The sequence below is a fragment of the Lepisosteus oculatus genome, chromosome 11 (assembly GCF_040954835.1).
Source record: "Lepisosteus oculatus isolate fLepOcu1 chromosome 11, fLepOcu1.hap2, whole genome shotgun sequence".
In the NCBI taxonomy this organism is placed as follows: Eukaryota; Metazoa; Chordata; class Actinopteri; order Semionotiformes; family Lepisosteidae; genus Lepisosteus; species Lepisosteus oculatus.
In genome coordinates, this window is record NC_090706.1 from 6036681 (window position 1) to 6050077 (window position 13397).

The 13397-nt window shown below is 38.6% G+C and overlaps 1 protein-coding gene across 4 annotated transcripts in view; it reads left to right on the plus strand.

Annotated features, from left to right (window-relative positions):
* Positions 1 to 13397, plus strand: part of ptprub (protein tyrosine phosphatase receptor type Ub) — a 216417-nt gene that overhangs the window by 173049 nt on the left and 29971 nt on the right. For 2 of the 4 annotated variants that reach the window (XM_015348716.2, XM_006631389.3), the window contains exons 13-17: positions 1133 to 1169; positions 8088 to 8226; positions 11055 to 11084; positions 11266 to 11423; positions 11804 to 11991. In XM_015348716.2, the coding sequence (XP_015204202.1) occupies positions 1133 to 1169; positions 8088 to 8226; positions 11055 to 11084; positions 11266 to 11423; positions 11804 to 11991 (552 nt within the window). The remainder of the gene's footprint in view (positions 1 to 1132; positions 1170 to 8087; positions 8227 to 11054; positions 11085 to 11265; positions 11424 to 11803; positions 11992 to 13397) is intronic. The other 2 variants (XM_015348717.2, XM_015348718.2) reach the window with 1 other exon arrangement.

Here is a 13397-nt window from a genome sequence, read left to right on the forward strand (position 1 = left end):
TGCTTTGTGATCTTCTGCTTCAGAGATCTCTGCATTCAGAGTACACAAAACATCAGAGTTTACTGTTTCATAGGTTTGACCCATGCAGTGTATTGTTCAGTTGTTTGTATCTATATATAAAAAGTTTGATTTCAAGCCTTTCCTCTGTACTGTTTATATGTATCATATATAATTTATACAATACTTGAATGTGGCATATTAGTTTTTCTAGTTAATAGGAGATTCTTCACCAATACAGTACAGATTAATCATATTAATAAACAGGTTTATAGCTCTTAAATGGAATACGAATCTAAGAGAAATGTAATGTGCACAGTTTTTATTATTTGAAGCAGTTGGTAATACCGTAAACGAACTTTCTAAATCTAATCCCATAATTCAGGATACTGTGTGGAGACCTTAGGGCCATCATGCCAGAGAGGGAAACCTAGAAAAACTCAGAAGACAGTGCAATAAATGGAAAATAGAACTGAGTTTCAGCCTGTGAGTCTGCCTGCAATGGATTTTCAGTCAGAGAAGCAATTTACCAACAGTTTAAGGAAATGCCTCTTCTAATTCTGATCTGATTTACATAATTGTCCAAAATGCATGAATTAACGTTCACAAATCTTCATTTGATAATTATTCTTCTTATGGATGTGCTGAAGATGAGTTGGATTACGGTCAGGAACTCATTAAAGATGTTTGACGAAGAGCCTCTTAATTACAGTGCAGCAGACTACTGCATGAGATCTTTAAACCAAATTATTGCGCGAGACTTCGTGGAGGGGGAGAGTCAGGAGGTGAGGCTTCCACACTCACACCCCTGCAAAATCCCTTCTACAGATTTTTTAATTCCCATGTCTTCTTTGATTCAGAGAGAGAAATCAAACCAATAAAAAGCACAGGCAAGTGAATGGTGACTTTCATGGTTTTGTGAGACACAGCTAGCACATTACACGAATTCATGATTGTCTGGCAGCATCACTGAATGTAATTTTTGTATACTCTTTTTTCCTAAACTTATCCCACACACTGGATGGTTCCAAATGACAGAGCTGCAAAGTTTGCCAAAGCTGCCTAGTGTTTCCATAATCCTGATCCATCTGCACATGGCACTGAACTAACTGATCCCATTCTGTTTCTGTTTCAGGAGACCAGGATCAACTGCATCAGGATTGCCAGAAAGGGTAACAGAAATGTTTTTTTTTCTTGAAAATAAATAGGAATACTTTTGCCAACATCCTGGGCAGGGCAAACACAGATGATGGACTTAAACCTTTGTCTTCTTTAAAGTAGATCCTGCAGAGTTTGACTAGAATTGATGCTTGTTACTCCTCCACACACACTATGGACACAAGCACTGTGCTCTGGGTAAAAAGCTGTTTGCTGATGGATGAATGGATTTGTTGAGTCTCCAAGTCCACAACTGGGAGGAAGCTTTGAATGGATTAGACTAGAATGTCCTTTAATGTGTCATGCTTGCAAACAGCCCTATAAAACTAATAAGGTCTTTAAACTTAATTGTATTTAGTAGTTTGTGAGAAACACACAAAATTAACATGGTGTACTTGATACTAAAAAGTTAATGCATAGTTCTAGTTTGCTGGAAAACAATAAGCCAGTGAGTTGTGCATTAAAATTAAAGTGAAGGACCAAAGAAAAAAACACAAATGCTGTTCACATGGCAGCCTTCCTCAAGGTCTTCACAATCCATCCTCAGACACTAAGAGCTGCATGTAGGATCCATTCTAATGCTTGATTCCACTCTTGAGACATGATTTTAAACCCAATATGGTTCCTGAGATTACAATGGTTACCCAGTTTTACACTAGTTGTAAAATTACTCTGGAAGTTTAACAAGGTGTACAGATGTCTCTATTTATTTTAAAGAAATAAACGACTATTTTAGAACATAATTAATGCCCACTTCATTAGAGCGGTAAAGGCCATTATGCTGGCTTTATGTAATTTTGTGATCCTGCTAACAGGAATGCCACCTGTTCAGGGGGGATCTATGATTTATATGCATTATACTGTAAATGCCACAGACTCCACAAGACATTTTGAGAGTGTCAACTGGGGAGATACTGTAGTTTATTGGATGCTACCAGTCTTGGTGTAACAGTTGATCCTGTGGCAGCTCAACCAACATGGTTGTGCTTTCAGTCATTTCTTCTATCCTGAAAATTCCAGCAAGGAATTTTTGAACACCACTTGGTAGTCTGCAGATTTTATTACTGAAAACTCTTATCAAAGCAGTGCTGAGCCAGTGTTATATTAATGTGGATCTGAGTGCACTAATCCAGTCCTCAATCTAAGGGTTTAATGGCCATAAGCCCTGCCTACAGTATATGAGTGTGTGTTTCAGTTCTTAAACACACAATAACATTTAAAACCTAGATCTTCTCACTGAGTCAGGTCTTGACCTCTGCCAGACTGCACTTTTGTAGGCAGGTTAACAGATTTTACTTTCCAGTTTACGTGGACACCAAGGAAAGTACAATTTACTATTGTAATCTAGCTTCCATTAGTTTCAGGATTAAACACTCAGATAATGCAAGAATTATGGAGATTTTTTGTTTTGTTTTCACATCATCTCAAAAAAGATGATACTGTATGATCAGAATATCACCAGACAAGATCCCTGGATATTTTACAGACATGTTCTGATATCAATTTCTTTCTCCCTTTTTCCCCCATAGTATTTTTCGCATTGCTTATAACAATTGATTTCAGTGTTTCTTTACATGTATTTTTGTATTTTAACTTGATTACGGTTGAGTCATAAAATGTCAACCTGGTGCGGAATATGCTGTTCAGCTGTATGTTGTTGGCTCTAGCTTGGGTCAGTACTGTAACTGAGTGTATCTGTGACCAAGTTTACCGAAATAGCAGTGCATGATTGACAAAGGGTGCAATCAGGTAGGGTGAAGTATTAGTTGGTCAGGGACTTACAGTTTTTTGAAAAAAGCCATTCCAGCAACTTAATGGGTGACTGCAGACTCACAGGGGTGTCTTTGAGAAATCTGTTGCTTCTCCATGCAATGCTAACTCTCAGTGTAGCTTTTATTCAGTAAGATTAATGGATGCATGGTTCTGACGTGAGTGGGTCAGTGGAGCACATCTGCAGGACCTTGCTCTCCCTGTTTTGTAAAGGAGTGGTACCCATGAAGCCAAGTCTTAAATAGCCATTCCAAAAGAATTTGTAATAAAAAGACAACTTTCACAATTTTGGAATTTCACAATTTAGACAGTCACGATTTAGGAAGGCTAGTCTTGTAACTATCCTTTTTTCAAGGGTTCCAAAAATACCTGATGGCTGTTTAAAACGTTTCAAAGTTACGTAAGATAAGATTCCTATGCACTCATTATACATGGTGAAAGACCCACCGTCTGAGTCCCAAAGTGAAAATGACCTGTTTGAATCAGACGCAAAAGAAATTCTTCTTTACAACCTCTTTTTGATCAAATGTACTTTATTTTTTGGAGCTCAGACGAGTGTAAATTAAATTCCTCACTCGCATATTTGAAGTTTTATTACTTCAAACGGTCTCACTCCCCCATTGTCTGTTTTAATAGCTTGTTGAAATTGGAAAAAAAAATGGCTTCTGTATTTGTTGCAACTATTTTTTAATGTGCTCTGGTACCTGCCCCTCCAGCTACATTGAAGTTGTGTACGTATTTTACAGTTAAGGGGGAGCAGCCTTAAAAAAGGGCTCTTCTTCTGACTGAATAATGAAAACGATGAAGAGGCTGTCAAGCGTGAAGCCAAAAGGCAGACAAGTCATTTAATTTCATGTCACACTTCAGGTGCTCTTAACAGACAGTGCACTAGAGTCTGATTAATTACTGCAGAACATATCAATGAAGATAAAACATCCTCCTACACTGAAGTTTATACAAAAAGAAAAGTAGTGCAGTATAAACATTCCATGGCAATGAAGATCCACTTCAGTCAGCCAGGTGCACAGTGGCCTACACATCCTGGCTACTGAATAAAATAAGATACAGTGTCCAAAGGACACAAAAAACCCCTTTCCATTTCTGAATTAGCTTTTTATTTTAAAGATTTCACACCTACAGTACCTGATTTGTGAGAATTCTCACGTGTTTTAACCATCCATTTGTTAATTATTTGGACAAAAATATACAAATTTACGTACATATTGGAGACTTCATGTATTTTCTATGGAAAGAAACAATCTTTTTAGCAAGGTTATATCGTCAAAAGCTAATTAAAAAAAAAGTGACAGAAAAGTTGTGTGTTCCAGGCAGAGAGAAAGCTAAGAACTGGATTCCATGTTGAAGGACTATAAAACTTGTTTGCAACAGCTGTTTGATTGTTCAGAGCAATTGCATCTTCCTTTCCCAGCTTGATTCCACATCCTGGGGAGCATGGCTCATGCAGAGCTGCTTTGCACAGAAAGCCTGCTTAACAGTGGGAGAAGGGCTTGAGTTCACAATGTCATTTATTTCATGAAATGAGCATTTAATTAGCGTCCGTGTTACTGGGTTTTCTTAAAAAGCAACAAATCTGAATCTATTAAGAAGTAAGTTTAATGTTTATTATTGTCAGATGAAAAAGTTAATATACATATGGCAAGACTATGATGTAAGTTCACGAATCATTAATTTAAAACTTTTTAAGTGCAGATACTACCTGTGAAAGAAATTAAGTGAGCATGTAAATGGAATGTGTGCATTATCCATCACATGTGCTTCACAGGTAGGGAAAGACATTTTTAGGGATTCAATTAGGGATTATTACATTATCTTTTATAGTGCCCCTTCACATCCACATATATTTTATGTGTTTCTACAAGATACCTGTGTACCTGTAAAGATCTAAATCCCACCAGCTGTGGAGCATCCCATCTTGATTGGGTATCCCATGATATCCCAGCAAATCTTGCATCACATGCAAGTACATGGACATTATCAAGGATGCTCCACAGTTTCTAGGACCTAGATCTTCATATCTTAAAACCATTGCCTGCATCTTGAGTCTGAAATGGATTAAAAAGGAAATTGTCCCTTCTGTGAGTCTGGAAACATTGGCACTATGGTGTCATCTCTTTATGTTTTTGACATTTCATCTTTTTGACAATGACAATGTTTCAGAGGCTTTTATTTCTGAAGTTAATGTAATGCCTTTTGCCTGTTAACTGGTCAAGTGTTTTAAAGTTTCGTTTCCAATTACTGTCGCAGGTTTAAGAGCACTTACTGTGTCTTATTTTTAGCTGTGTCTCATGTGTAGATGTTAAGTAACCCACTTTCCCCGGGACATTGCTGACTTTAGTTTCTTCAGATCTAAAATCAAGGGATACTTTTTTATAGATCAACACTGCAGGGTTCCCTGTGGTTGGGTACAAATAAATAAGCAATAATAATAATAACTATGATACCCATAAAACTAGTGTTGAAACCCACAATAACTTTGGTTTCAATAATTGTGCATACAATAGGTACTTCAAGCCCTATTAGTTATTGTATGCACTTTATGATGTTTTATCATGAAGAATGATGAGATAAAAATGTTCCTTACATTCAAATAATGCATTTTTAATTTTGTCAAAAAACACGACCTCTCTTATTTCAATTAAGCAAACCCATTGAATGTTATGCTGAGACTGGCCCTTATTAAAATCTGTGCCGGATCTATCTAGCTGCTATTTGACTTAGTGCTGGACCAAACGGTGTCTGTGTTCTTCTCTTTTTTTACCATCAACTTATCAATTGTGCCTCTCAATCAGCATAAGTACAGTACCTGTCAGATCACATATACCAATTATGGTGAATTGCTCAGCTCTCTTGTCATAGTTATTAAGGTTGTCCTTTCTTCAGACTTTCTTCCTGTAGGTACTGGTACATTACATACTCCAGTATATAAATACTGGAACCACTATGGTCTCTCCTGTCTCCCAAAGTCACAACACATTTCATATCCAAGCCCTGTCAGTGTTAAGGGTTACATCATACAACAGCAAGGCTGTGGGAAAGATTAGGGAAACAAATTTCATTTACTAATGTTTTTAATGACTTAGCAGCCTGCATGGTAATACAATGTGACAGAAATTATCTCAACATTCTCCAATCACTGTTTTAAGCAATATTTTACACTGTTATATACCTTAATGCTTTTCTTTTATTTTCATACAAGTGGCTTATCACGTTCCTTGTTACTCATCCCAATGTCCTCACTGTGGTGCAATAATTATTTGACAGGCAGGTTACATGTTATGTATAGTGTGATGACTTAAAAAGACTTCCAAAAACTAAAGCAAAATTATGTGGCTCATTGTGACCCTCCTTCATGACTTAGTGTGAGTGGCAAATATTTATCTTAAGACAAGCAAAGACTAATAACTGCTAGGCTAAATACAACCCCTTGCATTTTATATTGCGCTTTGACACCTGGCAGTTCTTGTACCGCGGTGCAACAGTCCACTCTACAACAGTTCAGAAGAGAAGTCAGGAAATGTTGCACCAAACAGAATTCAGGGATAATGTTATGTAGACTAGCCCATATAAGCACAAAGTGTTTTTAGCCATGACATCAATGTGACCACCTCCACTCTTACAGGCTGCACCATGGCATTAATTAATGACCAAATAGTCATTAATAAAATGGGACATGCATCACAATTAATAAAATTAGACCCCACGTTAGTGCAGTTTCTTTAAGCTTCTCCTCTAAGATGTGATGATTAAGTACCTAAATCCCAGGCAAGATGCAAATGGCATCAGAGATCTATGTAAGAAACGTAACAGTTCCATTTCTATTTTAAGCCCTTCCTAGCCCTTTATTATCACGAACTGTGAACACTGCTCAATCAAGTTTGGCAGAGTAGAATATAACTGCAGCTAGCTTTGTACTGCTGATTGACACATTATTTTTGTGCCAAGAACCAAAAATATTCTATAATAAACAAAACAACTTGTGTGAGTCATGTAGCACAGTGTTCTCAAAACTGTTTCCAAGTACTTGCTAAAGAAAGAAAAGAAATTACTTCAAGAAAAAAACTTCTGGGGGAAGAAAATTAAATTTTGTTCTTGCTGTTACTCAAGTTAAATATGTCTCCTAGTTAGCTACATTTTCTTTGGCACATTTGCATTCATGTTCCTCTTACTCACAGGAGATGCAACTCCGATACCTTGAGTCCAGATTTTTTACATTCACGTTTGCCTTACATGGACCAGACTTTAAATGCCGTTAAGCATTTCTAGCGATATATTAATTGTACAAAAATGAAAACAGATGTATTTTATTTATATCTGCCTCTAATATCTTAATGGCACTAACATATGTTGTACAAGCTTACAAACCTACTCTCAGAGTTCCCTGCTGATCTGTGGAATTTAAAGTGACTCTGGGACTTTAAATGCCTTTTGCACAGTTAAACAGTTTATTTTCCCTAACATTTACGGGCTTAGTGGTTCGCTACTGTTTCAAAAGGTTGTAAATTTGTATTCCACCGGAAGGCATTAGGATTTGAATCTCACTAATTTCAATGGAGTCTCTGTTTTGAATAAACCTGATGACAAATTTCCATTTGCAGTGTGAGTATATTTTCTGTGGACAGTCACATATTGTAACAACAGGTACTGTATGTTTACAAGTCTGGCTTTTGAAAGAATTGCCCTTGTTTGAACAGTACATACAGTAATTCAGTCTTGTAATAGAAGTACTGTAGATAGAATGAAATTTGACAAGAGCAAACATACTCCTAGGTCTGCAGGACAATCAGGTTGTATTGGAAACAAATGTCACTGTAGTATAATACTTGTATTGCCGTGTGTATGGCAGCTATACACTTTTGAGATCTTTTTCATTTTTATAGGAATCTTTATTGGGGGGCATAAAGGGGATTCACTGGGGCTCTTTGCGAAGGTTAAAGATTGATTGATCTGCCTCTCCCAGTCATGGAAAGGATTTTTTTTTGTTAACTAGAATTTAGAACGCTCCAGGCAAAACACCAAACCTGTAAGCCAACCCACAAAAACAGCAGAGGTCACACAGAGCACGTGTAATAGCAAGCGTAATGATGTAAACCTGTCATTTACCTCTGTCTCTGGGCTTTTCTTCCCCATGTGCTGGGCCTCAGCGGCGTGTAAGGATGCCAAACGAGCTCTGGAAGTGACCCAGCACTCAGAGGAGATGGGTCTGATCCTAGGAGTGTGTGCAGGAGGGCTGGTGGTACTGATCCTGCTCATGGGGGCCATCATCATCATCATCAAGAAGGGGTGAGTAGGGTGGACCTGCCTATCCACACAATCAGGCTGCTTGATCTGTTTATATACTACATTGCTGTAACACATGCAGTCACGCTGCAATTACACTATAACAAACTTTTTTTAACCAGTCCTACATAATAAAAGTTTCAAAACCAAACCTGAAGTAAAACAGATCTGACAATCCAGCATAGTGATGAAACAGATGTCTGAGGGTGTTTTAGCTATTTCATTAGCAACAAGTTTACAACCACTAAAACTTCTGCCCCCTCTCATTGGCCTAGTAAGAAAGTAATGTAGGAAAAAGTAAAAAGGGGCAAATAGAATGAAATAGGAATACAAATCTTTGAATGAGAAAAAATAATAGGTCCTTCCCTGGGAGGACCCAAATAGTTTTGATTCACCAGGGCTGCATAATATTCTCAAAATGTTTGAAACGTAAGCACAGTATTTTGCTCTTCAAAATCACCACATTTGAAAACCATTTGGAAAATCGAAAGTATAAAATCTGCCCTTTTGTAGTGAACGTACATTCACTCTCCATTCTCAAAAGTTGTGCAGTGGAAATACCGAAGAAAAAATAAATTAAAAGGAAAAATGCGGAACGGAAAGAAAGACCCTTGTCATCTTCCTGTCTCACGGTCCACAGAGGGACCAAGCAGTTTAATCGAAAGAGCTTATCTGGGTGTGAAATATTTAATTAAGAAGGATGCAATTCAATTACTCACTTAATTATATGGCAAGAGCAGTTGTGTGACCCTTAGATTAGCAGGTAATTGGATACAAAAAGGTGTGCTTTGTCAATGATTAGCTTCCCCTTACTCCAGTCCCACTGGTTCCCCTATCACTAAAACATGGTGTGATGCTCTTAAAAGACATAGACCACTAGATGACATCAATTCCCAATGGAAAAGTTCCCTTCTCATCTTAAGGTTGGTTGGGATTTGATTTATCATGCTGCAATAGGTTACTGCAGCATGACCACGTCATGTGACATCAAAGCAATGGGACAAGCCAGTCGAACAGATCCAGATAATACAGTATGTAAAGTAGTGTCTCCCGTTTTCTGTCTTGGGTACTAAACGAAATCTCCAGTCATGTCCCTGGGTCTTTGTATTGTTGTTGATCTTTAAGAAGTCCCCTGAGTTCAGTTGGTCAATGCCTTTCAGGATTCTGAATAAAGGAGTCCATATAATCGTCTGTGTTCCAGGCTTCAAAGCTTCAGTTTCTTATATGTGAGTAGGGCATGTCATTCAGACCAGGAATTAGTCTTGTTGTGCTCTGTATTCTAGTCCTTTGCACATCTCTAAACCAGCACTTCCAAATTCACACCTATATAATAGTAATTAAAAGTTTATTTAGCAAAGAAAATACAGGTGCACATTGAATGTTTTCAGCAAACTTTAATTACAACAATAACAGTTAAGCATAATTTACAAATCCAGGGTTCACATTAAAGGTATTTGTACCCTGTGAATTTGTTCAAATATGGATTTATAAATATGGAAATCCACAAACGATGGATTTCCAGGGTATGATTAAAATTGAACACTATACATTCAGAAATGCATAACTACATGTGGCAAATGTCATGTTTAAACATATACATAGAGAATCATATGTTCCTTCAGTTTGTGATTAGTATTGAAAATACTAAATGTACACCTGGATTTTAATACTAAACTGCAGTTACAGTTCATAAAGTGACTGAACAAATTTGGAGACTGCTTTACGGATAACAAGCTATAAAGTACTTACAATGAAAGACGTATAGGAACATTGGAAGATAATAAAGGTTGCAAATGAAAGAAATCCAAGTGGCTAACCTAGCAAATTGGGCTGCTAGGACCCAATTAATCTAAAGCATTCATCCAGGTGATTCTTATAAAAAGCCAGAGTATTTGACAGCTTGACTGGCTTGTATGTTCCAGACTCCCATGACTCATTATATATTATATAGGTGCTAAATATGAAATGGTCCAAGGGTCTGTAGGCTGACCACGGAGTACTGTAGCTGTGCAGTTTTCAGTGCTTAATTACCTCAAATCTGACTGGTCCATTTAATGACAAACAGCAAATAGCCTGGATCTTTGCATAGTGTGTCTTATATACTGTAAATGACATATAGAGGTGTGCTGGGTGTGCTTTCACTGTGGTGTCCAGGTTTTCATAGCTATGAGCTGTGCATTGTCTGCTCTATTGTTTTGATGTATGCATCTGCTGTAGGTGAGTAGTTATTTTGTTTTAAGATAGTCTTAGCTAATTATTGGGATCTTTAAGATATTGCACTTATCAGCGCAGAGTGGGAGACTAGGGCTGAGGAACCAAAAATGCAATATTGTTCTTGTTTTCCACATGATCACAGAGCTCCTAAAATGGAAGTATCTTCCTTACTTTTTTTAATTTATTCACCCCAAGTTCTTCACCCTATTGAGCATTTCGCCCATCTGCAATCCAACATTTCAATCACTTGAACAATATATGCAAATAAAAATAAATACAGACTGTGCAGGGCACAGACTCTCTGTGGTTGTTGATGCACATAACTTCAGCCAGGATTATCTACATAAAGAAACTAAAAATACTGTTAATTCAAAATATTGTTTTAATTTGAGAAGCATCAAGTTTAAATTGCCATTGATATTAGAATCAAATTTTCCACAATGTCAATAAGTTTGTAATATATCCGTCCCATGAAGATGGCTGTACGTTGGTCCATTTTGTCAAGGAACAGAAAGGCTGATCAGCAATCTGGGCTGCTAGCAGTGTAGACTTTGAAAACGAGCTCTGATTTCTCTTCTCCCTCTTGCTCTCTTTTCTCCTCCTCTCATGCTTTCCAGAAGGGACTACTATTCTTATTCTTACTACCCGTAAGTGCTGACACTTTCTCTATGTCACTTCTCCAGCCACGATTTCAACCCTGTTTGCCACCTTCCCCTGAGTGCTCCCCCCTCTGAGGCCCACCTGCAGTAAACAGTGTCCCCCCACCTCTCTCCCTCTCTCCATGCCCCTCTCCCCTCCCCTCCCAACTGCTCCTTGCCCCATTTGCAGGAAGCCGGTGAACATCAATAAGACGCCCATCACCTACCGGCAGGAGAAAACGCACATGATTGGCTCGATGGACCGCAGCTTCACTGACCAGAGTACCCTGCAGGAAGACGAGCGCATGGCTCTGTCTTTCATGGATGCCCACAACTGCAGCAGCAGAAGTAAGCTGGTCGCCTATGGCCCTCCGAAGGTTCAGTTTTGATTCTAGGCAGTGAAGATCATTTTGTCTGAATAGCAGTTAGCAAAACGTTGGCCATTACTGAAGAAAGATAATGGGAAAATCAGATTTTATTTTGAGGAACAAAACAGTATCTTGCTGCAAATCATTTCACTTTTTTATTACGTTTTTAGACATTTGCAAATCACTTCCATGTGGTACACTGCGTTGAGAAATGGAATTTATTTTCTGCAGTCAGCATGCGCCGTCCTGTGCTTTCCTATATCTGCCCTCACCCTACTTACATACCGTAGCGTCTTCAGTGCTGTGCAGTACTGGGGCTGACTGCGTGTGTGTGTCCTGTATGCATGTGCACACGTGCAGGTGATCAGCGCAGCTCGGTGAACGAGTCCAGCAGCCTGCTGGGAGGCTCTCCACGGAGGCAGTGCGGGCGGAAGGGCTCCCCCTATCACACCGGTCAGCTGCACCCTGCTGTCAGGGTGGCTGACCTGCTCCAGCACATCAACCAGATGAAGACGGCTGAGGGCTATGGCTTCAAACAGGAGTATGAGGTGAGCCATCGGAGCCCGGAAAGGAGAGACTGAGAATATTCCTCTGGGTTTTACTCCAGTGACAGATTTTGACTCTTCATTTCGGCAGAGCTGCTAGTCAGTTTTGTTAGATCTGCTAACAAAATGCATGATGGAGCTTTTAAGCTTGTGGAAGACAAACAGAAAAATCTGAAGATGATGCCTTGGTTACATTCTGTTTAAAGGATCTCAGCTGTCGGTTCTAATGGCGATAATCCAGGAGGTTTTCTATCTGTCGAAATCATTATGTCCTACGGAAAAAGGTTAAATTTAACCATTCCCCACATGTCTCATGCCATTGTTGAGTGACAGGATGGCATAGTGAAACAAAGTGTTCCTCTTGAGCTGTTGCCTTGGGGTGTTGTGACCTAGCACTGCCAGTGACACGTGATTAGAATAAGGTTATCAATGAAACAGGACTAAGCATTCTGATTACACACCATGGCTAGAGCCTCCCCACAATGTAAAGGTGGCTACTTCGGTAGTTCTGGGCTCGAAGCAGTTGTGTTTTATATTAAACAATTCTAAGTGGAATTTGTGTAGAATTACAGTTAATTGCAGTGGTTTGGAAATGTGGGCTCTACAGAGTGCTGTGGTCACTGTAGATGACCCTGTGCTTGTGATGCAAGGATTAAGTAGGTTCCACCTCATTTAATAATTTAATTCATTTTTCTCATTTAATTCAAGTTACACAGAGGTAAGACAACCTTGGTACAAAGGTGTTTGGTTTTAAATGCGAACTTTTGTGGTCAAGACGTGCTGCTGATAAACAGGGGGAGACAGTAGCACTTTGATAAGGTACTGACTATACAGGATTTAGTTTCTTGTTATTTTAAGATTCATTGGAAGGGTTGGTATCTGTTTGTGTGGCGAGGGGTGCCAAATGTCCCCACAAAAATTGTTACTCCTGACTAACAGACGATTTGGAGACATCCCCACATTGTAAACGACCTTTATTGTTAATTCTCTCTTGAATCTGATAGTTCTAAAAACAGTTGTTCAGGGTCTGTTTTCACTCACTGTGTGTAAAATACTAAATGAAAGTATAAAATAGATAAGATATAAAATAAATACAATGCCCACTGCCCCCATGAAGATAGAAATGCTGGTGTGTGTGGAAATGGGGTTGAATAATACTGAATGACACTGTGATGTGCCCTGTGTTTAGCAGAGTGATGTGAATTTTCCAAGCTGACCTTCAAGCCCTTGAGGCATGATGATGTCAACCTGTTGAGTAAAACATTGAGAATTCAGTGTGACAAATGTGTAAAACTGCAAAAGGACTCTTAAAAAACAGTTATCATCTGGAATCCCTAATGGCGAGCTTGCTGTGTAGAAGAAAAGCACTCTGGGGGATTTTGTTTTCAATATTTATACATTTAATAATT